Source organism: Salmo salar, chromosome ssa03 (genome assembly GCF_905237065.1).
Source record: "Salmo salar chromosome ssa03, Ssal_v3.1, whole genome shotgun sequence".
Lineage (NCBI taxonomy): Eukaryota > Metazoa > Chordata > Actinopteri > Salmoniformes > Salmonidae > Salmo > Salmo salar.
The window spans coordinates 23,131,099-23,155,154 of NC_059444.1; the positions used below are offsets into that span (position 1 = coordinate 23,131,099).

The 24,056-nt window shown below is 44.2% G+C and overlaps 1 protein-coding gene across 8 annotated transcripts in view; it reads right to left on the reverse strand.

Moving 5' to 3' along the window:
• The window catches only part of LOC106599426 (ras GTPase-activating protein nGAP), a 111,368-nt gene that overhangs the window by 24,395 nt on the left and 62,917 nt on the right, over nt 1-24,056 (reverse strand). For 6 of the 8 annotated variants that reach the window (XM_014190657.2, XM_014190659.2, XM_014190658.2 and 3 more), the window contains exons 4-12: nt 10,919-11,025; nt 8,091-8,203; nt 3,099-3,252; nt 2,779-2,877; nt 1,936-2,490; nt 1,550-1,694; nt 1,192-1,336; nt 476-712; nt 77-278 (exon numbers count right to left, since the gene is read on the reverse strand). In XM_014190657.2, the coding sequence (XP_014046132.1) occupies nt 77-278; nt 476-712; nt 1,192-1,336; nt 1,550-1,694; nt 1,936-2,490; nt 2,779-2,877; nt 3,099-3,252; nt 8,091-8,203; nt 10,919-11,025 (1,757 nt within the window). Of the gene's footprint in view, nt 1-76; nt 279-475; nt 713-1,191; nt 1,337-1,549; nt 1,695-1,935; nt 2,491-2,778; nt 2,878-3,098; nt 3,253-8,090; nt 8,204-10,918; nt 11,026-12,941; nt 13,414-16,883; nt 17,068-24,056 lie in introns of those variants that run through there. The other 2 variants (XM_014190661.2, XM_014190660.2) reach the window with 2 other exon arrangements.

The following is a 24,056-nucleotide window of genomic DNA, read 5'->3' on the forward strand; positions in this document are numbered from 1 at the left end:
ACCCTTGAATGAGTAGGTGTGTCCAAACCTTTGACTGGTACTGTATCACTGCTGCCCACTCCAAGGGCTTACTTACCTTGTCCAGCTGGGACACCACGTCCCACAGAAGTGAGTGGAGGACCGACAGCTCCCGTCCAAGGTCGATGTAACCTTCAAATCCCGGTGTGTTGGAGATGGTCTCTGGGTTGGAGATCTCTGTGAGGAAACGCATCATACCTGCCCACTCATGCTCCAGGAAGTCATTCATAAATGCCATGTACTCCTCTTTGTTGCCAAACCTTGGGACACAGACAACCAACATTTGTTTAACATGCTTTCTACTTAACTAGGATTGGCATCTTGTGAACTTGTAAAAGTGATGAAATTAGTTCAGAGAAATGTAGTCCAGGGTGGGCACACAACCAACAATTAGGGTGTCATTTAAGACAGCCGTGATATGTAATCTGCCATGCTACCAGTAAACAGGTAAACCTACTTGGCAAAGTTAGCCAGGTTCTGAATGACCTTGGCGATGAGGGTGAGGGTACGGGAGGTGCGGTCATCGGGGTACTCCTGCATGAGGTTAAAGAGCGAGGGTGACATGATGGCGGGACAGAGGAAGCGGAGGAACAAGGAGGCGCTGATGAGGCGCTTGCTGATATCCTGGTTCCCTCGGGACAGACACTGCTGCTTCCATGCTGCAAACACCTCCTTCAACTCCCGCGGGAACACACTGAGGAGGCAGAGGAGAGAGTCAGGCTCCTTCTCAATTCATCCTCTCCCCTCACCACCTTGTCAAAATGCATTGGAGAAGAAGGTCTGAGGGGACCCTCTCCTCGAATATGGTTGAGAAGGACGCAAGGAGATCGGATGAGAGGAATTTCACTAAGACAAACTGAGATCACAAACTGCCTCAGTCATCACAAAAAGACACATACCCCACCAAAAATAACCACCGGGTGGCAGCATGCACTTTACATCCTCACTATATTGAAGCCAAGCCAGATGTACCACCCAACTCTATGACAATCTCTTTAAGAACAACAAGACTAAGCAAGTACAAAAACATTGGAGCAATCAATGTTTGCAGATATTCTTCTTTAGTCACATTTACAAGGAGTTGGAACTTTTGACTTTCCCTAAGTGGAGGCAAACCAAGGCCCTTTGGCAATATGTGACTTCAAGGCCAGAGTGCTGAGAGGCTGATCTCACCAGTAGGAGTTGATGATCTTGCAGAAGGCCAGCTCGCAGCACATCTTCAGGTTGCTCTGATGCTCAGGGAGCTCACTGGCAGAACACTTCCCCGGGTCCACCTCACAGATCTCATCTGACTCGTACAGTGCTTTGATAAACTCTCCTACAGTACCCAGGAGAAAACACAGACTGGGTTGAGGAACAGTAATACGCCATGGACAAAGAACATGGAACAGTTTGAAAACCGGTCTACCGCAGTTGCAGCGCTCTTTGCTACCAAATGTGACGCTGTCCTCAGAACTGCAAGTTGTAATGTTTACATTTGGGAGGTCTCCACTTTCTACGGTCTCTTCTATAATTAACCCTCCCCTCTCACCTAGTGCGTCATGCAGGTACTTCTGTCCCACCAGTTTGAGGAACTCCTCTATGGCCTTGGTGGCCAGCGTGTTCTCTCTGAATATCAGGACATCGTGGTCTGCACACCGGTCCACCTCTGACATCACCAGGTCTGTCAGGAAGTCCTGGGGAGGAGGAGGAGAGCAAACTTTGACTGAGATTGCAATGTCTGCAGAGAAGGAAACACTGCAGTAGGGTACTTAATGTCCTAGAGGTGCTAATATTAATGTAGGCAAATAGATGGATACAACTGAATGGGATACCCTGATTAAGTTATAGCCAGTATAGGGAGGGAGGCACAGCGGGAGACGATGGAGAAGTAGTCTGTTCAGAGCAGAGATGAAGTTTCTAAAGTATAGGAATTACCTTGGCCCGTCCGGTGCTCTGTAAGATATGAACAAGGGTACAGGCCATCTCCTCCTTGTTCTTCACACTGATCACCGGCTCCAGAACAGAACACAGCATGGTGTAGTTGTTAGTGATGAACTCTGCAAACTCCTTATACTGCTCCATGGGCAGAATGGAGATGGTCTGGAAGCGGGACTTGATCCGGATCGACGGCCCTCCTCCTTTGCCCTTGCTGGTGGTGGGGGTGCTGACAGGGTACCACTTCTCCACAAACTGCCTCCCCGTCACCCCCCCAATGGGGATGTTGACCAGGCCCACGTAGTTGTTCTTGTCTTTCTTCTTCTTCTTGTCCACGTCCTTGTAGATGTGCACGGTGATGCTACGGACAGACGGCAGGCTGTAGAACTCAAAGTGTTCCCCCCAGAACAGGCAGTCAGCCCGGGTCTTGCTGGTGGTGCGGGCATATAGAATGTCATCCAGGCAGAGTTCACAGAAATACTTCTTCTTTGGAGGCAGGTCCTTGGCCTCGATGATCCATAGCCGGAGGACGTTCTCTGCTCGTCGGCAGTTGTCCTGGGAAGACATCGAATGAGTATTGAATCCCAATGAGGGGGGGAACATTGATCCTTAACACAGTTACAACTAAACTGACATTGGTAAGAAAATGAAACTAAAAAACAAAGTGAAAAAGAGGAGGTCACTGTAGCATTAAGAAAATGTAGAGGGCATCAATCTTTCTGCATCTGAAATTGTACCCTATACCCTATATAGTGCACTACTTTTGACCAGATGGACCCTGGTCAAAAGTAGTGCACTATATAGGGAAAAGGGTGCCATTTGGGACATAGCCTGTGGTCTCACTTTGTTTGGCTGGACCGTCCTCCTCAGGTTCTCCATCCATTTGTCTCTCTCTGAGGCTGAGGAGCAGCTGAAACACTTACTTCCTCCTGAGTAGGTCACCTGGAGAGGACAGAGACAGTAGCATGATGAGCATAACTAAAGGCTTTTTAATGCATTACATCACCTAGGAGTCTATGGCTCTGTCCCAATCCACATGGATGCTGCCCATTGAGGCAGGTAGGCAGCAGGAAGCTTCTTTGTATTGAAGCGCAGTGAGCACTCATTAACAAGTAATATTATATTTACAATAGTTTTATCAAAGTAGATAAACAAGATGTTACCTCGAAGCAGAACTCCTGTCCCAGTATGCTACTGTGTAGAGGCTTGACGTAAACATCTTCCTCCATTCCCAGGTCCAGGGCTTCTACTGCACTTCCCGGACTGAGCAGGGACTCGTCGGAACACGACTCCTTTAACTTAGGCAGCCCTCGGGATCTGGAAGACAAAAACATGGCATTTGGTTACAGTTTACAACATGACTTCTTCATTCAGAGCATTCACAGCACGGCAGACAATCCTGCTCTGTGGCGCTAAATCCCTAAATGTGTCAAAAGACATTGGACTCCTCCGTTGACAAGTTGTACTTTACACGGCACAGATAAGAAATGGCCACTCGGAAGCTCTTAAACCAACACGCCGCAAGTTGGAGGACCCTAAAAAATGGATACTGCGCATGTGATCCCAAAACACAACCAGCTGTTGTCTTTCTGTAAGACTGTCATTCAAGCTTAATACACACTATTCCAGCAATCACTCACTAGAATATTCCAGGAAGCAGTAATACCTACAAAAACTATTGAACAGCCAGTTGAAGGAATATCCCCAGAGCATCTTTCTATCTGGATCTCATCCCATTCCTTTCCTTTTGGGATGGTTCTCTTCTCAGTTGAAGTCCACCATCCTTGGTTCTACTGTCTTTACCATAGTCTCAACTCCTCATCATTCTATTTCCATGAAACTGTAAAAAGTGAAAGAGGACCAGCAGATACAATGTCTTTCCCTCTTCCCTTTGCAACTACCTTTCCTTTGATTCACAGGTGGTAAACAAGGACCTGGGTTGGCCCATCTGCCGGCCCCCTTGAGCCTGTTTCCATAGGAATGCCCCTACAAGGAGACTTGACTCTCAAGTGCAGCAGCATGGGATGATGGAGGGAGGTGCTGCTGTGCTCACAAAACACCTCGGACAAAACTACCTGGGCTTTCCACCAGAGCACAACACTACAGGTAGGGGAGGAGAATGGAAGTCAATGGGTGTCGTTTAGCTTTCCAACTGGAAAATCATTCATCTTCAAAGTGCAACAACTACGAAACGCAACACCGCATGATAACTGAAAAAATACATAATAACTACGGCCGGGAAGATACCAGTGTCGCAATACTCATTAGTGTAGTGGCAAGGAAACAAAACGGACTTCACTTCTTTAGGAAAACAGCCATAATGTTGGAAACAAACGTCATTATCTTGTCACATTTATTTAGTTTCCAAGCTATAGCAAACAATATTTTACACACAGCAGGTTTTTAAAGGACCAAAGAGTTGTCTGCTTCGTGTTTTCATTTTTGCAATGTAAAAAAAATTGAGCGACACTGGTATCACAGCCCTAATACGAACACAAAAATAGACCCTTACATAATAGCCAAATGGTAAGAAAGGGAAACGTTAGTCAAAGGATAATCACTGACTGAATGTCTAGCAAAGTAATGCACGCTTATTGAAAATGCACAACACAAAATGTATAATATATAACAGCCACATAGTAATATAATAACAGTAGGCTTACATAATTGACATGTCAGATGACTTCTAAGAATCAGGGATCCAGAAATCTTATTCACTTTAGTGACAAGGACCACTTTGTTCACTGTCATCCCTAGGGGATGGATATATGTACAAGCATTATCACTTGGATAGATAGATCATCGCAATTAGATTCTGATCTGTCACTTTCAGTTGTTGGTAATCATTCATTTTTTAGATGACTACAAAAGTAGGCAGTAGCAGTGGTTAATACTAGATATTAATTGAAAGCAGTTGAAGTGGTTTATTCTGAATTACAGGGCACCCTCGAGTGTGAGTGAGAGTAAGAGATTCCAGACAAGCAATATTGTGTTTACGAGCTATCGAAGACAGAGAGACATTTCAGGAGGAAGTAGTCCGGAGGCATTATTGTAATAAAAATTTAAAAAAGATTTTGTCTGGTAAACTTTCCGGGAAGAGCGGCCAATCTTACTCATTCTTTTAGGGCCACTTGGGTAGACACATCTAACAGTTAAAAGAAGAGACATTCAAGGTCCTTCTGAGAGGCCCTTTAAACATGATGTGTGTGTTATTCTACCTATAGGACGGTCATTTGTCACAATGAGGTAGCAATGATTCTAAGTTTGTATTTTCAGGCATATGGAGAATGAAATTGTTATCCTGATACCATGTTGCTATTGGCCACAATGGTCTGGCAAAGAGTCTTCATTAATTATGTGGCGCGTGTCTGCTTTAAAGCATCATGGCCTACATACAACTATAAAACAACATCCTACCTACCTCACCAGCCAAGCATCATCACAATACCACTCCTCATTACTTATCAACTCATCTCCTTAGAGGACAGTACTTGCACGAAGATGACCAAAACCTACTATGGTTGCATTCCCAATGGCACCCTATTATTCCCTTTCCCATAGGGTTCTGGTCAAAAGTAGTGCACTATGTAGGGAATAGGGTCCCATTTGGAACACACCCTACGTCTCAGCTGTGCAACATTAGTATTTTTCCAAAGCATGATTGCTTTAGATCCCCATATATAAAGGGATAACATTTTCTGATGCCTACCACTGGAACAAGTAATACGAGTGCCAACAGAGGAGAGAGCAAGCCAACTCCTCTGTCCTCTTCTTTCAGTCTGTAGCCGCCTCACTATTCACTAGCACACATCCATCCATTGTGCGTGCCTGTGTCTTCAGTCTGCTGCAGAGTGCATATGTGCCCCCGTAATCTTTTGGCATCCGCCTTCAACATGCTTCTGCCTCGCCAACTGAATTATGTAAACCCAGATTAAGGGTTTGGACGGAAACAGATCTGCCCTCTCAATCCAGCAAGGATTCCACAGATGTATACAAAAATGAAACTGATGTGATTCATTACCTGGGTATTTATTTACATCTGTACCTGTGAGTCATAGTTTTCCATTAAGCTTTGAGCCGTCTCATAACACTGTTTAGAGAAAGATGCATTATGTTGAGAACAATCAGAGTTTTTGTCAGCACAGAAGTGGATAGCCTACATACTGAAATTCATCACAGAGCACTTGTGGTGAAAAAGTCAACAACAAAAAAATGTATGTTCTCTCAGGGAGTCTAATCTTTTTAAAATGAGCTGCTGTCATCATCCTCAAAGTCTTTTGAAAACTAATCAGTTTGCCTTTCTGAACGACAGCCCTCACTATGTCCACTGCATTAGGATGGAAACCTGATATGTCCGCTGGGAGGAAGGAGAGGAACGTACTTAGCTCTGACCACACCACCACTCCGCAGCTCCTTGAATTAACAAAACGCCATCTGATATCGAACTAATAGTACTTTCAAGCAGAATCACGTACAGTTCAACCTGGCATGATATTGCAAGCCGTAACTGCAGTTCATTTCTAAAATGAAGCCGGTTCAGATGGAACTAAAACAGTCTAGTATTGGATGAACTAACAGATCACATTTTACAGCGGAGGAGACATGTCCCATCTACATCAAATAAAACCGAAAGACAGGATTGTTACCAATCAGATGATTATAAATGAAGCAAACAATGCATTGGTCATTCGGCCCAGCATCCTCTAACCAGGAGGAGACATGCTGCCAACAGAACTAGAATGACTTCTATTTCCATCATGCTGCCCTACCTGAAGCGCAGTGACTTTGGCAGGTGGGCATTCCTGGCCCTCCTGAGGAGTGACGAGGTGGCGCTGGTTGCCATGGCGGCCATGCTGATGCTGTAGTATGGTCCTTACTGGGAGTCACTGACGTTAGTTAACGATGGCAGAAAGAGGCTGCAGCTCATCCTCACGCCGACCATTATCCCCCAGTCCTGCTGGCTCTAAAGCCTCTAAAGTCCACTTTCACTACTCCGCTGGCTCACAGGTCAGGCAGACGTCACCCACATGGGCGTACTGCCACACAGTGACAGATGGGAAAGCTGACAGTACTCCACGCATGTAGCTTACCAGCTACCCGCTAAGCCACTAGCATAAAGATAGATACAGTAGTTCTCTATGGCCGCTAGCCTGTGTTCATCACTAACTCTGTAGGCTACAATCTGCACAGTAAAGTCAGAGAGTGAGTGAGTGAGTGAGTATCTGTGTAATGGTACTGACGCTGCATATTCTGCCTGGCGCATGGCGCTGCATATGAACACGGCGTGACTCGGCCCTCGCCAGGCAGCAGAGAGACCAGCATGGGGGAGACCCCCCTCCTCAGAGCAGCGAGGAAGCCCGCCAGGCAGGGCCCCGCAGGGGGAAGGAAGAAGGCAGGGGCAGGCAGCCCCCCCCCTAAACCAATACAGTTCAGCAAACTCACTGGAGCGTTGAGAACCCCAAACATATCAACATTAGCTATCCACTGTTCAGACCAACAAGGAAGGGAGGGTAGCACACTGTAAACAAAGGATTACATCTGTCTTGGTCTGGGTCTCACATGCATGGATACAACAATGCCTAATTCTACTATTATACTGACTGTATGTGAGGGGGAAAAAAGCAGTCAGGCTTACAGTAATGCCATTATCTCCCAGGCATATAATCCTGGAATTAAAGACAGATTTCTCAGAATAGCACTCAGGACTGATAATGGATGGGAACATAATGTAAGATGTGGGTTTCTTAAAAGGCTGTACAAACACTGTATAAACCAGCACCTTGGTAACCAACCCCACGCAACAGACAGGGTATTACATATGAATGTAGCAATTGCACTTTGTGATTCACACCACAATACAACACACACCACAGGAGAATCACTCCCTCTATCATTACTTTTGACTAGCCACCTCTATTAACATCATCATGAAAGGACATCCATGACCCACCAGCAATGAACCACATAAGGAAGACCAAGAGGATATTTGATGTGGTGAAAATGAAGGACCAAATGATGATCAGTAGCAGGAGCAGTCCCTCATGCCTAAATCCACTCCCAGAGAGCCAGAATTAAGACAAGCAATGTGAATTGTAGATGCAGTTCCTTGGTATTGAAACATGTGAAATATGGAAGGAGGTGAGTGAATAGCTTACCTGTCATTTTCTGGAGGTCTCAGGGAGGGCAGTCTGAAGCTGGTGTTGCGGTCCAGTTTGGTCTGACTCTTGGTCCGTTTTACAGATCCCTTCAGTCGTTTGCTGAAAAACCCCTAAGGGTACAACAGAAGAAATGACCTTGAGGAGAACTGCTACAGTCAGAGACAAACATGTTACTATGTCTGGCTGTGTGTCTACTGTGGGCACCAGTTGCTGCAACTAGTCTGTGTTTGCATTGGGAGAGGTGCTGTGGCAATGAGTGGCTAATGTGTCACACAGGTCATACTATATCAGGTCAATTTCAAACAACTTTTTAACTAAATGTTGTGTAACGTGTAGCCTACATACGAACAGAATGACGTTGTGTACAACACTGTTCCTGTCTTAGACTTTTGTACGCTCATTTTGTGAATTAGCAGCTAGTGTGAGTGACCAGCTGACCACAATGACCAGCTGACCACAATGCATTGTCATGCTCCGGTGAAACACGGGAAAACTGAACAGCGTGTTGGCGGGTTGTGAAACAACCCCATTCAGACTGAATAGTATGATGTCAGAAAGAGTAGACACATTGAAACCGATAGGGGACTTGAGTCAGAGCTGAGACGGACATTTAACCGCAGTATTAGTCATCTATCACCCAATCACTTCCTTTAGCTAATTTTACAGTAACAGTTGAGATAACAAATAAAATATGATCAGGATATATACAGTACGCAATTGCTGTTATTTTATGACTTAATTAAATGGTTGAAAAAAATACATGAAGAGATCAGCAGGATATCAAGGCAGTGGAAACGGGTCACTCATTTTGACATTGTGTGACCTTGACAGCAGAAGGAATTAGGCAGTCAGATATTGTATATCTTGGAAAAGAAAATCTATTGTACTCCAACTGCTGTATAATGCTTACCCTGGATGTTGATATAGGATATGGTAATGCGACACTGAGTGCATATTATGACCTCTATGACGGTGAGAGAGTACTGCCAAGTCTGCACAGGGAAGCCATGTTACTTATTAGCAAAGCGGCTATAAACACTATGAAGTGCACTCCACTATATTAGGTGTTGAAATGCTGTGTAAAATGACTGACGATGACATACAGTACATGATTTGATGAGAAGCGAGAGAGAGCGAGAGAGAGCAAGAGAGCGCGAGACAGAAACAAAGAGAGAGAAAGAGAGAGAGACAAAGAGACAGAAAAAGAGAGACAAAGAGAGAGACAAAGAGAGACAGAAGGAGAAAGAGAGGGGGAGAAAGAGAAGGGGAGAAAGAGAGGGGGAGAGTGGGAACAAGGGATCGTTGTACGTCCACAGAGAGGACGAGCACAGGAAGTCGTTGTCAGCTTTTCGACATTCTCATTCACCTTGGCAGTGTGGAGGAGGTGTCTTTAAACAGCTCATTTTCAGTCAGAGACAACAACAGCACAATCCTCTCCCCTCTGCTCCCCCGGGTGCCTGCATTTATAAAGCCTGTCGTGTCAGCACCACCGGACAGCAGCCTTCACTTTGACTTGGTCCACAAACAGCATGAGGTTGGAGGATGTTAGTTTCCATCAAGTAGACAGACGCTAGGCTACTTCATAGTGAGGGCTGGAAGTGCCTGTATTCATAAAGCGTCTCAGCGTAGGAGTGCTGATCTAGGATCAGTGTTGCCTTTTAGATCATAATGAATAAGATTACATGGACCTGATTTCATCTGAACTCTCCACATGACAAAGCTTTTCTTCATCTATCTATAACAAAATGTTCTAAACCCATAACAAGAAGCCAAAGGTATGAGTTTCAATGATGAGTTTCAATGATGAGTTTCAATGATGCATTCCATGGCCTAATTCTTCTGGTTATAAATATCATCAGAAGTGTGCGTCTGCGTTTCCACAGTCCTTTGAGGCACACTCCCACGTCGTCTCGGATTAGCAAGCAGAAGTTTTCGAAGATCTACATACCGCATCGTAACATATCGTACCGCATCGTAACACTCTTACATATTTACTTAACAAAAATATTATTGAGATGGTTACAGACTTCTAGTGTACCTCTGAAAATTAGAAGAATGCTGATGTATTCTAAGAGAATCTGTGGCAAGACTAGTCTAGATACACCCACAGAGATGATAGAAATGACTTGTCTATAGTTCTATAGGTAATTCTATGGATGAACCCTCCTCCTTAGCCCAACACAACAATGACAAGTACTGCTTCACTTTGAGGAGGAGACCAGAAAGACATGAATCAGAATGTAGATGTATAGTATGAGACATGGTGGTATAACAAGGTTGAACCCCCTGGTGTATGATGGCTCCAATCAATGCTGACTGGCTCTGCGTCCCAAATGGCACCCTATACCCTACATAGTGCACTACTTTTGACCAGGGCCCATAGAAGCAGTGCAGTATATTCGGAATAGGGTGCCATTTGGGACGCAGACCTGGGAGTCTCCATTAGGATGGGATAGGAAGACAAGAGAGTTTTACACACTGACTGAGCAGCTGAAAGCCCATGGCCATCACTGGAGCTCTGGGGAGTTTTAACAACGGAGATAACGCCTAACCAACTGCAGACTTGGCTCTGCTGTCTGTCCATGTGCTTCAAACAAGAGGAGATATCAAAGGAATATAAAGTATGGATTGAAACCACTTCAACAGCAAATCATGAATGGTGTGCTAATTGCTTCGAACATAACAATTACTGTACCAAGACACTTAAAATGTCTAGTGTGTGTGTTTTTTGGAGGGGTTGGAATAAAGCAAAAGACACGTTTCTGTTGGATATCGGTGTACATTGGATAATAAACACATTTTCGAATCATAACAACAGAACTCACCGGTACTTTGAAGGGGGAAGTGTTGGGTACGTCCAGGGATATGTTCTTCTCTGAGCTCCCCAGGCCTGAGATACTCCGCCTCCTGGGGGACCTCTCAGCAGACACTTCTGTGGACAACAGAGAGAGAGAGGGAGAGAGACATTATTTCATTTGTTTTTTATATTAACAAGTACAGGTCGGAATATGAGATGGGGAGATTGATGAGATACAGGAGGGAAGGTGAGTGATGGAACAGCTACCTCCAGGGGTATGTGTGGTCCGGGGCCAGCAGCACTAACCCTAGACCAGTCCCCAGCACGAGAGACATTAGTAAAGACAGCTAGCTGCCTTGAAACCTGGACTGGTGGAAGTTGAGTTCATAGAACACAGATGCTGCAACATTTGGGAGAGGGAGCCAGAGTGATGGGTGTACACAAGGACATCTAGAGCACCCAGACAGAGGTGGGCTGTATCAAGCAATTACCTCAGGCCACAGGCTACCAAGAGTCTGTGTTGTGGTCCCCCAAGAGACCAGCTATGGCATTGAATGAATGCCACAAACTCATGTAAATGATTAATAGAACAACAAAAATCCATCTCAGAATGCTATTCAGAGGGGTTTGTAATTCATTAACAATGAGGTTTCAGCTATAAGGTCACTGATTGTGCTTCACTGTAATCCTCGTTGAACAGGCAAGATGGAATAAACAACAGGACAATATTCATCTGTTTCTCTGTAGAAGACAGTTATTTCTGGTCCGTTCTGACAAGCTATGCAGTCTCTCTGTACGGTAAGGTTATGGCCATCTGTGTCAAGGATGAGGATGGACTCAACCCACATTTATTTTTTCCCTCCGGTGGTCTCAGTTTACAGAGGCAGGACCATCACCATGGGACTCCAGCTGCAAGGCCCCAGTAAGCCTGGGCACCGGAGTGGCAGCTCAGCCAAGCCTCGGAGCAGTGCCCAGGCAGGTCAGGTTAGAGGCAGGAGGCTGGAGCAGTCCCTCAACTGACAAAGACCCTCTAATTTCTCATCCCCGAGTCCCTGGCTACATTCAAAACGGCATCATATGTAGTGCACTACTTTTGAGGGAATAGGGTGTCATTTGGGACACATCCCTTGACTTCCACAGCCAGTGCAGCTTTTACTGCAGCTGCATACAAGACAAATGCCTGTCAGTGCCTTACCAATGTTGCACAGAGCAAGAAAGCAAGCCACATCTTCCAAATAAAGAAGTCTCAAACCATTCGTCACATTGAGATCCCAGGCCGATATCCAGAGAGCGATTGATTGGAAGCTAAGTTTAGCCCCATTTTTGAGCAGATTGACCCCGTGCAACAGGAAAGCTCTGTGAAAGAACAAGCCACAACCATTTGAAGTAAAAGAACAAGTTTTAGCAGACAAGACAATGGGAGATAACCTCCAGACTAGAGCAACACGTGTCAGATCCCACATTCCGATCAGGTTGTCCCTAAAGCTAGGCCTAACTGTAATCTATCCTTTATATTAAACGTTGGCACAAGTGAGACAGTATGCAGCAGTCAGCATTATTAAAAAGGCTACTTTTCAAAGTGCTATATCAAGTTCTCTCTCAGACACTGTCCTCTTGGCACCCCTGGCTGCAGCCCGGTCCATCTTAAACACTGCATGCATCATAATTCAGAAGGACTGAGCTCTCTGGCCGGAGGTGGCTTGAAGGGAGAGAGACACCCATCAAACGTCATGCACATCCTGTATAATATCAACTATGGACACTGACGAACAGCACAAAGTAAATATGATCAAAGAAGTTAGGCAAATATTCCGTTCAGTGTTTGTGAAAGACATGCTACCAAACGCATCATACGGAGCCTCAGTACAGACCCTAATGAAAAGACGATGGGCAAGCAGCAGTCCACACAGGGAAACTTCACAATCTAACATAATGGCTTTTTAATGATGGTGCTCTGCACTGCGCACATGAGAATTAAGCATGAATAATGAACTTAATTTTAAACAATAGACCCTAATTAGAGAAAAAAAGACAGGAGAGTGAATCAGTACCTCGGTCACAGCTGTTCCCCATCATCTGAGGAGGATATGGACAGGGTCAGCACCCGATTGGCTAAACACCGACCATCACCATCAGCCAATGAGGCAAAGTCGTTTCCCTTTAACTGTCCATCTTCTGCAGTGCTGCGAAGCCATCCCATTGATAATCACTCTGTCTTTTGAATTAGTTTTGTTCCCTGCAGTCTGGAATCCCACCTATTTCTCCCTGAACTGACACTCCATGCTTCCCCTGGTCTCCCCCAGTCTCTCGTCCCACTCCGCTATCTATCTTTCTCCCTCTCACTCTCTCCTCTTGGCAGCAATTCTTAACCTTCACTTCATTTGTCTCTCCCTCCTTTTTGGCATGCCAGCAGCGGAAGAGATTTTACCGCATTTATTCAATCAATTGCTGTAACTGCACTCCATCGTTCCTCTTAGCAGAATAAAACAGAACTGCAAGTACTTCCCTCTTCAGTCTCTCTCTCTCTCTCCTCTCCCTCTCCTTTTTGCTCTTCCTGTACCGTAGCATCTGCCGGTGAAGCTACTGCAGTTGAAATGCAGCCCACCTCACACACACTGCTGGAACCACAGGACAAATTTAGAGCCACGCTTTAAGGCTAATTACAAAATAACTTGCTGCCTTACTCGACTGATGTAGGACACAACTCTGGGGGCTTTCTCATCCTGTATGAGAGAGAGGAAGAGAAAAGAGAGCGAGAGAGAGGAAGAGAGAGAGACCTAGAGAGGGACAGAGAGAGAGAGGGACAGAGCGCGCGATTGGAAACCCATAGGGGGGGGATGGGTATCGGAAGCTTGCAAGATGCTATTTAGGAGAATTATACTGTAGATAAGGTGTTAGGGTGTTCATTTTGTTCCCAAACCAAAAATCGATTAACCCTCAAGTAGATTTAAGCAGGGGAAGACCCTTGAGGTTAGAAACATATTTTTCGAGGGGGACCTGACAAGAGGTCAGAGGAAGAGGTTAGCGTGTACACAACACAACAGCACAATACACTAAAAACAATCACAACGGTCAACAAGATGATCCTCTATGAGAGCTTTAAATTTAAAAAGTGATATGCTCTCCTCTAGTTTTAAAGTATTTTGCTGCTCGTTCCAAGACAAAGAAGCATTATAGGAGGTGTGCATGTAAACAATATCACCATAATAGAGCACAGATTAAAAATTATAACTGTCCCTTGGACAAGGTCTTTCCTGACTGACATAGAGAAGCATGTTTTATTCCTGAAATAAAAACCCACCTTAAAATTTCAGCTTTTAGGGAAAAAATGTTCATGTGCTGTTTGAAACTCAGCTTTGAATCTATCCAGATACAAAAGACACTTATAAGAGGCCACCCTTTCAGTTTGTTGACCATTTACAGTTAACATTTGCAAGTGACTCCATGTGTTCTGTAGTTTAATGTTTGCCACAAGCTACAGTGAATCACCACTGTCTGAAAATAGAATCAGAACATTTCAAATGTCCACTATTTAACTGCAAGCGCCAGACTTCTTATGCACAGCAAAAAGAAGAGTGAGTTCATGTCCATCTATAAAGTTACTATTCAGCATTCCACACAGATACAACTCCAGACCCTTGCTAAAAAGCTGTCATCTGAACAAATCTCTTATTAGTCCAATAACTCAGTGGTAAGAAATCTGCAGTGGTTGGGAGACTCAACTATGAAAAACAACAACGAGCACAACACAGATTTGTGGATCAGCAATCCCCGGTGACAGTGTTTGAACAGTGCAGCAGTGCCTTGTCCTCTACCTCAGAGCTTTAGTACATATTCAGCTGCATAATTCAGCTAGTGAAATCCTAAATTGTTGACTATGTGCATTGTGCAGCATGTGACCCAAGTTTACCCAACACTGAAAGTTACTTAAACTGCAGAATTTTCCTCAGGGAATATAATTTCCATAGTCCTTATCATGCAGTAGCATTAATGGTGTGGGCGTTGCGAGGTAAGTAAAAACTTGGGGCTGGGCTAAGTTCAATAATAGCCCAAAGTGCTTGAGAAAGATGAATTATTGATGATCACCATCCATACTTCAGATATCGCAAGCACAATGAAGTGGTGAGTGACAAAAGGAGTAGCAAACAAGAATGATGTTGTTTTCAAGACATTTTAATCTTTATCCTTTATTTGCATCAAATCTATTTTGATCTATTGAAACCATATGTTCGATAGCATGAAGGCCTACGCTACATTGTGATTTCTTACCGCATCACGTTTGGAGATAACGGAGCACGCTGACATAAAAACAGCATACAACTAGCCTACCAATCTAGGATCACTTTTGCCTTTTAGGTTATAGACTAATGAAAGGACGGGGGGTGATCCCAACTCCACACTCCTACTCTGAGAAGCTTTATGAACACAGGTCCAGATGTTTAGGCTAGCGGCTACCTGGTATAAACGGTGTTCTGATAGAAATCTCCCAATAAGCATCACTTCTAATTACAGCGGGGGCCTAATTTCCCCGCGTGGCAGGCTATGCATTTTAACCCTGCACTTATCTTTTAACAAGATATTGATTTCAAGAAGGCCTGCACCGAATCAATTGTTTAACTGGATTTTCAGGAACGGATGCAGCAAGGGGCAAGGTGTTTCAAATGGCACCCTATTACCTATATCATGCATTCATTTGGATGGGCCCTGGTCAAACGTAGTACACTATATTGGGAATAGGGTGCCATTTGGAATGGGACCATGTCTGCAGGCAGGACGGTTCCCCACCAGACAGTCTGACGACGGCCTGCCTCAGTCAGCTCCTGTAGACAGCCCTGAGTAGTGACCTTGACATACTGTGCTAGATAAAGGCTGCCGTGGCAAGACCGACAGCCAGTCAAGCGAGGAAGGAATTGACACATTTGATAAAATGCCATTGCAACAACTTATGGATAGACTGTGTTCATTCATGATATTGTTTGGATGATGCTGAAAAACCTGAAATAATAACAGCACTGTCTACTGAAGAATGTTTTGGGTGAGAGATAAATAATAATAGTTTCCATGCCCTGTCTATTTTCACACGAATGCTTTGTGGCACCTACTGACACTTCTCTGTATTGACATTTTATTTTATTTATGAATGTGAAAATACGTCCTTGTGGAAATGCCCAACTGTGGAAACAAAATACAGTAAACATCGGCTGTGAGCAGAGTAATTTACAGAAATGTCATTACAGAGAATTGTTTTCCCCCATGGTGAGAATGTAAGTAACAGAGTTGTAACCGAGTTGACAGATTCTACAGGCTGCTATTTGACAAATATAATTCATAATGATTAGAAATAAATAATTAAATAAATAAGTGAAATAATGAGATTGTCAACAACAAACGCTGCAAAATGCAGCATCATACGGATCGGATTTAGGCATTTTGAAAGTGACATATCTAGAAAACTTGATTGCGGACATGCAAAACATTTTGGGACTAAATCAACAATGGACGAATGAAACAAACACCAAAAGATGGTTTTTGGGTGGAGTTTTCCTTTAATTGTTATGCAGAAATGATTTGATATTGACATAAACATGGCTGCATTTGGGCCTTTAAGGTTGCCAGATAACCAACAATAACCTAGGTGTAGGATAATAGATCAATTGAATCATTTGACAGATTACATGATGAGAATATCACGTGTTTGTCAACATGCTACAAAGTTACAACAATGTTTCTACATTGTAGCCACATGATGTTACATTGTATCTTACAAAGTATAGATACCAACAGGGGCGTAGCCTAAGCGTTTCTGACCGAACACTAGACAAATTGATTGAGCATCCAAAACAAAATGAATGTAGGTGTTGTTGAGTGGCCAAAAGTAACTGGTTACGCATGGAAAAGTTCGACAGGGTCCTCCTGAGTAGTGGTGCGAGAGTTCTTACACGATTGCTCTTTTTGTACTCTAAGTAAAACATATTAAAACAACTTGAACCTACCCCATATGAATTCCATAGTTTTACAATCCAGAAATCACATTCTGCAGAAAATATAGCAGGCAATTTCACAAGATCCTGGTGCTCGCTTAGGCTACTATCTCGTCCTTGGCTGTTACTTCGACTCCCTTCAAGACATGCAGGAATGCAGAAAAGCCTGAGCCCAAGCCAGTCAACCCACACAGCCTTTCTCTTCTCTATAAGTCTTTTGAAATTAGCACAACAATAGCAGCCCTTCCATCTGAGAGCCCACATACCGTTCTCAAGACGTGTGGAACTTCCCTGCCAGAGCAAACCCTCTGCCCCCTCCGTCGCCCCAGTAAAAAGGGGGTGTGCGGCATATGATCAGAAGATTACTTATGGTAGATTGCACAGATTTGAACGTTTTCAGTCAGGAGAGTTGATGGGATCACATCACAAGATCTTTGTAGATTGAATGGATATACACTTGTCAACAAATGTATTACTCTGCCGAAATGTCACGTCAAAATGCCTCCATTCCAGCATGAAAAGCAGTCCTATTCTGTAAACTCACACACACATATCATAGCCTTAAACGCTTTGACATACCGGTAAGATTGTCAAATGCTTGCCTACCGACAGTACTTAGGCACCCCTGAACAGTGTCGGCAGTCAATCTATTTTGTGTTCACACAGCAAAGACCTTGAAGTCGTCAGCCACTCAGCCTTGTTAAAATACTCCAAACCAGAAGGTGCCAGTAGCGTTGCTTGGCAATACATGTCTGTGTGTGCTGTTTATTCCAAGATTAGCTAGCTAGCTGTGCTAATGTTGCTATTTTGTAGAAAGTCCTTGGTGATACTAGCCAGATGGCCATAGCTAGATAACTACCGAGCAAGATGACGAGGATGTTTTATTTTTATTCACTTTACATAATCCCATACTGCCAGTGCCAGCCCATAGCTAAATGTTTAGCTAGCTAATGTTACCATATAGTTAGCTAGCACAACATACTGAAGCTAGATAGCTAGCTAAGGACACAGCACTAACTCGGAAGCTAATACAGGCAGCTGTTTCATGAAAACTAGCTCATTTATTGTGGATGTACGGAGAAATGCTCTCTTTTTCCTTTTCTGTTGTCACTCCTGTTGTCTCCCCCACCTGGAGGAGACAACAAATTACATTTTATCATGGCAATTTGAATGCACAGAGATACAGTGACAAGAGGCCCATTGTTATGCCATTGATCTGCCACCATCACCTCATGTTTCAGCATGATAATGCACAGCCCCATGTCGCAAGGATCTGTACACAATTCTTGGAAGATGAAAATGTCCCAGTTCGTCCATGGCCTGCATATTCACCAGACATGTCAGCCATTGAGGATGTTTGGGATACTCTGGATCGAGGTGTACGACAGCGTGTTCCAGTACCTGCAAATATCCAGCAACTTCAAACAGCCATTGAAGAAGAGTGGGAAAACATTCCACAGGTCACAATCAACAGCCTGAAGGAGATTTGTCGTGGTGAAAACTGGTTTTCAAAGCCAGGCGCCTACTTTTTTTGTGACCAACAGATTCATATCAGTTATATGAAATCCACAGATTAGGGCCTAATGAATTTATATCAATTGAATGATTTCTTTATATGAACTGTAACTCAGTAAAACAGTAGAAATTGTTCAATTTATATTTTTGTTCAGTACATACACAACCGTTCAAACGTTTGGGGTCACTTCGAAATGTCCTTGTTTTTGAAAGAATAGCAATTTTTTTGTCTATTAAAATAACATCAAATTGATCAGAAACGCAGTGGAGACATAGTTAATGTTGTAAATGACAACTGTAGCTGGAAACGGCAGATTTCTTATGGAATATCTACATAGGCCCATTATCAGCAACCATCACTCCTGTATTCCAATGGCACGTTGTGTTAGCTAATTCAAGTTTAGCATTTTAATAGGCTAATTGATCATTAGAAAACCATTTTGCAATTATGTTAGCACAGGTGAAAACTGTTGTGGTGATTAAAGCAACAATAAAACTGGCCTTCTTTAGACTAGTTGAGTATCTGGAGCATCAGCATTTGTGGGTTCGAATACAGGCTCAAAATGGCCAGAAACAAAGCACTTTCTTCTGAAACTCAGCAGTCTATTCTTGTTCTGAGAAATGAAGGCTAATCCATGCAACAAATTGCCAAGAAACTAAAGATCTGGTACAGCGCTGTGTACTACTCCCTTCACAGAACAGCACAAACTGGCTCTAACCAGAATAGAAAGAGTGGGAGGCCCCGGTGCACAACTGAGCAAGAGGACAAGTACATTAGTGTCTAGTTTGAGAAACAGACGCTTCAAGTTCTCAACTGGCAGCTTCATGAAATAGTACCCGCAAAACACCAGTCAACGTCAACAGTGAAAAGGCGACTCCGGGATGCTGGCCTTCTAGGCAGAGTTCCTCTGTCAGTGTCTGTGTTCTTTTGCCCATCTTAATCTTTTCTTTTTATTGGCCAGTCTGAGATACGGCTTTTTCTTTGCAACTCCCGGAGTCGCCTCTTCACTGTTGACATTGAGACTGGTGTTTTGCGGGTACTATTTAATGAAACTGCCAGTTGAGGACTTGTGAGGACTTGTGAGACTTGTGACGTAACAAAATGTGAAAAAAGGAAGGGGTTTGAATACTTTCCGAATGCACCGTATATTACACCAAAGGTATTTGGACACCCGCTTGTCGAACATCTCATTCCAAAGACCTGGCTTGCAGTCAGCATTCCAATTCAATCTAAATGTGTTCAATGAGGTTAAGGTCAGGACTCTGTGCAGGCCAGTCAAGTTCTTCCACACCGATCTTGACAAACCATTTCTGTACGGACCTTGCTTTGTTTACGGGGGCATTGTCATGTTGAAACAGGAAAGGTCCTTACCCAAACTGCTGCCACAAAGGTGGAAGCACAGAATCGTCTGGAATGTCATTGTATGTTGTAGAGTTAAGATTTCCCTTCATTAAAACTAAGGGGCCTAGCCTGAACCATGAAAAACCGCCCAGACCATTATTCCTCCTCCACCAAACTTTACAGTTGGCACTATGCATTCGGGCAGGTAGCGTTCTCCTGGCACGATGGTGAAGCGTGATTCATCACTCCAGAGAATGCGTTTCCACTGCTTCAGAGTCCAATGGCAGTGAGGTTTACACCACTCCAGCCGATGCTTGCCATTGCACATGGTGATCTCGGCCATGGAAACCCATTTCATGAAGCTCCCGACGAACATTTGTTGTGCTGACGTTGCTTCCAGAGGCAGTTTGGAACTCGGTAGTGAGTGCTGCAACTGAGGACAGTGATTTTTACACACTCGGCGGTCCCGTTGTGTGGCCTACCACTTCGCGGCTGAGCCGTTGTTGCTCCTATACATTTCCACTCCACAATAACAGCACTTAAAGTTCACTGAAACATCTGTAGCAGGGCAGAAATTTGACGAACTGACTTGTTGGAAAGGTGGTATCCTATGACGGTGTCACATTGAAAGTCACAGCTCTTAATTACAGGCCATTCTACAGCCAATGTTTTTCTATGACGATTGCATGGCTGTGTGCTCGATTTTATACACGTGTCAGCAATGGAAAAAAATTATAGCCGAATCCACTAATTTCAAAGGGTCTCCACATACTTTTATATTATATAAAGCTCTATTACGTTTATCTCTCTCAACACCATACTTTGTAAACAAAGTGAAATAATGGACAATATCTAAGAAGGAAGACTTTCCATTAATCTCAAAGTTTCCTCCTCTCTGTTTTTGTTTGCTTTACATGTCAATCAAAATGATTGTTGAATGCCCATAGAATCCCAGCATTGGCCTGAAACCTAGCATTGGGGGCACTTTTGTCAAAGCAGACTATAGATTAACATATAAATAACCCTCTCTCTCTCATTTTAGGGCAGGACAGAGAACATTAAGAAGGTCATGAGAATGACTAACTCCCACAGTTACAGGGCCGGTGTCTCAAATGGCACCCTATTCCTTTATATACTGAATACCTTTGACCAGGGCTCTGGTCAAAAGTAGTGCACTATATAGGGGATAGTGTGCCATTTGGGAGGCAACCCATGTCCGTCCTCATTCCTCTACCCATCAGCTGCTGTCACAATACAACCAGCCCAATGACCCCTTCCCTATTCCCACTGACCCCCCCAGCCCAACCCAGCCCAGCACCCCTCCAGCCAGCAGCTGCACCCCCGCAGATTCCCTCAGTGAATGCCCTGGCTGGGAAAAGCCCACGTCAAGGCACTGGGGTCAGTCATGCTACTCAGACCATGTGAGATGGATGGATAGAGGTTAGACACTGGGTGCTTTGTCTCCGTCTATACATTCTCTAAGACACCTACACCACAGAACATCTCCCGTCCTACGGACGCCAGAAGTAGAACATCTCCACTAACCGGCCTAAATGAAATGAAACCCTTAGGAAAACCGATACAAGACATTTAACATAGTTGTCAGTCCATTCTGTTATTACTGCAAGGTTACCCTATGCTAATAACTTGTCATTTTGTTCCCTTTGGGAGCTTACAGCTGTTTCTCACAGACCAGGCTGGAGAGCAGCAGCAGTCCACAGACTCATCATCAGAGAATGAAGTTATTTCAGTTGATAATAACACTCCCTACTGCAGCTATGTCATATTTTCTAAAAAGCTCTGCCGTGGTTATGTAACGGACGCTGCTAGCAGTTTTTTTTTTATCCACCCCACCGATGCCTGTGCTATTGTTCTTCATACTTGCAGACAACTCCTTTGTCTCAGAGTGTGTATTACGAACTCAAGGAGGGATACTTCGACGGAGATCAAATCATCACCCATATCAGGAATTTCAATGTTTCTCTATGGTCCTGAGCCATTGTGTAGATAAGTTTAATTCTTGTTGCACCAGTTAGTAATGTTCAGATGAGTCTGTATGCATTTAAAAACCTATAAGAAGTCCTCAAACACAAGAGAATACTGCTCACTGCATACATATCATCTATGTATGCAGTGGGGCGGCAGGTAGCCTAGTGGTTAGAGCGTTGGACTAGTAAACCGAAAGGTTGCAAGATCGAATCCCCGAGCCGACAAGGTAAAAAGCTGTCGTTCTGCCCCTGAACAAGGCAGTTAACCCACTGTTCCTAGGCAGTCATTGAAAATAAGAATTTGTTCTTAATTGACTTGCCTAGTTAAATAAAGGTAAAATTAAAAAAAGAACATTTATTTATATCAAGGTAGAAGGCTTCCATCTAAACTCAGCAAAAAAAGAAACGTCCTCTCACTGTCAACTGCGTTTATTTTTGTATGAACATAAGATTCAACAACAGATGTAAACTGAACAAGTTCCACAGACATGTGACTAACAGAAATGGAACAATGTGTCCCTGAACAAAGGGGGGGTCAAAATCAAAAGTAACAGTCAGTATCTGGTGTGGCCAACAGCTGCATTAAGTACTGCAGTGCATCTCCTCCTCATGGACTGCACCAGATTTGCCAGTTCTTGCTGTAAGATATTACCCTATTCGTCCACCAAGGCACCTGCAAGTTCCCGGACATTTCTGGGGGGAATGGCCCTAGCCCTCACTCTCTGATCCAACAGGTCCCAGACGTGTTCACTGGGATTGAGATCCGGGCTCTTCGCTGGACATGGCAGAACACTGACATTCCTGTCTTGCAGGATATCACGCACAGAACGAGTAGTATGTCTGGTGGCATTGTCATGCTGGAGGGTCATGTCAGGATGAGCCTGCAGGAAGGGTACCACATGAGGGAGGAGGATGTCTTCCCTGTAAAGCACAGCGTTGAGATTGCCTGCAGTGACAACAAGCTCAGTCCGATGATGCTGTGACACACCGCCCCCAGACCATGACGGACCCTCCACCTCCAAATCGATCCCGCTCCAGAGTACAGGCCTCGTTGTAACGCTCATTCCTTCGACGATGAACGCGAATCTGACCATCACCCCTGGTGAGACAAAACCGCAACTCGTCAGTGAAGAGCACTTTTTGTCAGTCCTGTCTGGTCCAGCGACGGTGGGTTTGTGCCCATAGGCAACGGTGATGTCTGGTGAGGACCTGCCTTACAAATCAAATTTCAAATCAAATTTATTTATATAGCCCTGCGTACATCAGCTGATATCTCAAAGTGCTGTACAGAAACCCAGCCTAAAACCCCAAACAGCAAGCAATGCATGTGAAAGAAGCACGGTGGCTAGGAAAAACTCCCTAGGAAAAACTCCCTAGAAAGGCCAAAAACATAGGAAGAAACCTAGAGAGGAACCAGGCTATGAGGGTTGGCCAGTCCTCTTCTGGCTGTGCCGGGTGGATATTATAACAGAACATGGTCAAGATGTTAAAATGTTCATAAATGACCAGCATGGTCAAATAATAATAATCATAGTAGTTGTCGAGGGTGCAACAAGCACGTCCGTTGAACAGGTCAGGGTTCCAGGCCTGCAAGCCCTCAGTCCAGCATCTCTCAGCCTATTGCGGACAGTCTGAGCACTGATGGAGGGATTGTGCATTCCTGGTGTAACTCGGGTAGTTGTTGTTGCCATCCTGTACCTTACCGTGTGATATTCGGATGTACCGATCCTGTGCAGGTGTTGTTACATGTGGTCTGCCACTGCGAGAACGATCAGCTGTCCGTCCTGTCTCCCTGTAGCACTGTCTTAGGCGTCTCACAGTAGGGACATTGCAATTTATTGCCCTGGCCACATTTGCAGTCCTCATGCCTCCTTACAGCATGCCTAAGGCACGTTCACGCAGATGAGCAGGGACCGTGGGCATCCTTCTTTTGGTGTATTTCAGAGTCAGTAGAAAAGCCTCTTTAGGGTCCTAAGTTTTCATAACTGTGACCTTCATTGCCTACCGTCTGTAAGCTGTTAGTGTCTTAACGATGGTTCCACAGATGCATGTTCATTCATTGTTTATGGTTCATTGAACAAGCATGGGAAACAGTGTTTATGAAGATCTGTGAAGTTATTTCGATTTTTACGAATTATCTTTGAAAGACAGGGTCCTGAAAAAGGGACGTTTCTTTTTTTGCCGAGTTTATAATGAACTTACTGTGTGCAGCATATCCTCTCATTAATGCTAACAGAAAATGAATCCCTTAGAAAAATAACTGCATCACAATTTTTTATTTATTAACCAGGCAAGTCAGTTAAGAACAAATTCTTATTTACAATGATGGCCTACCCGGCC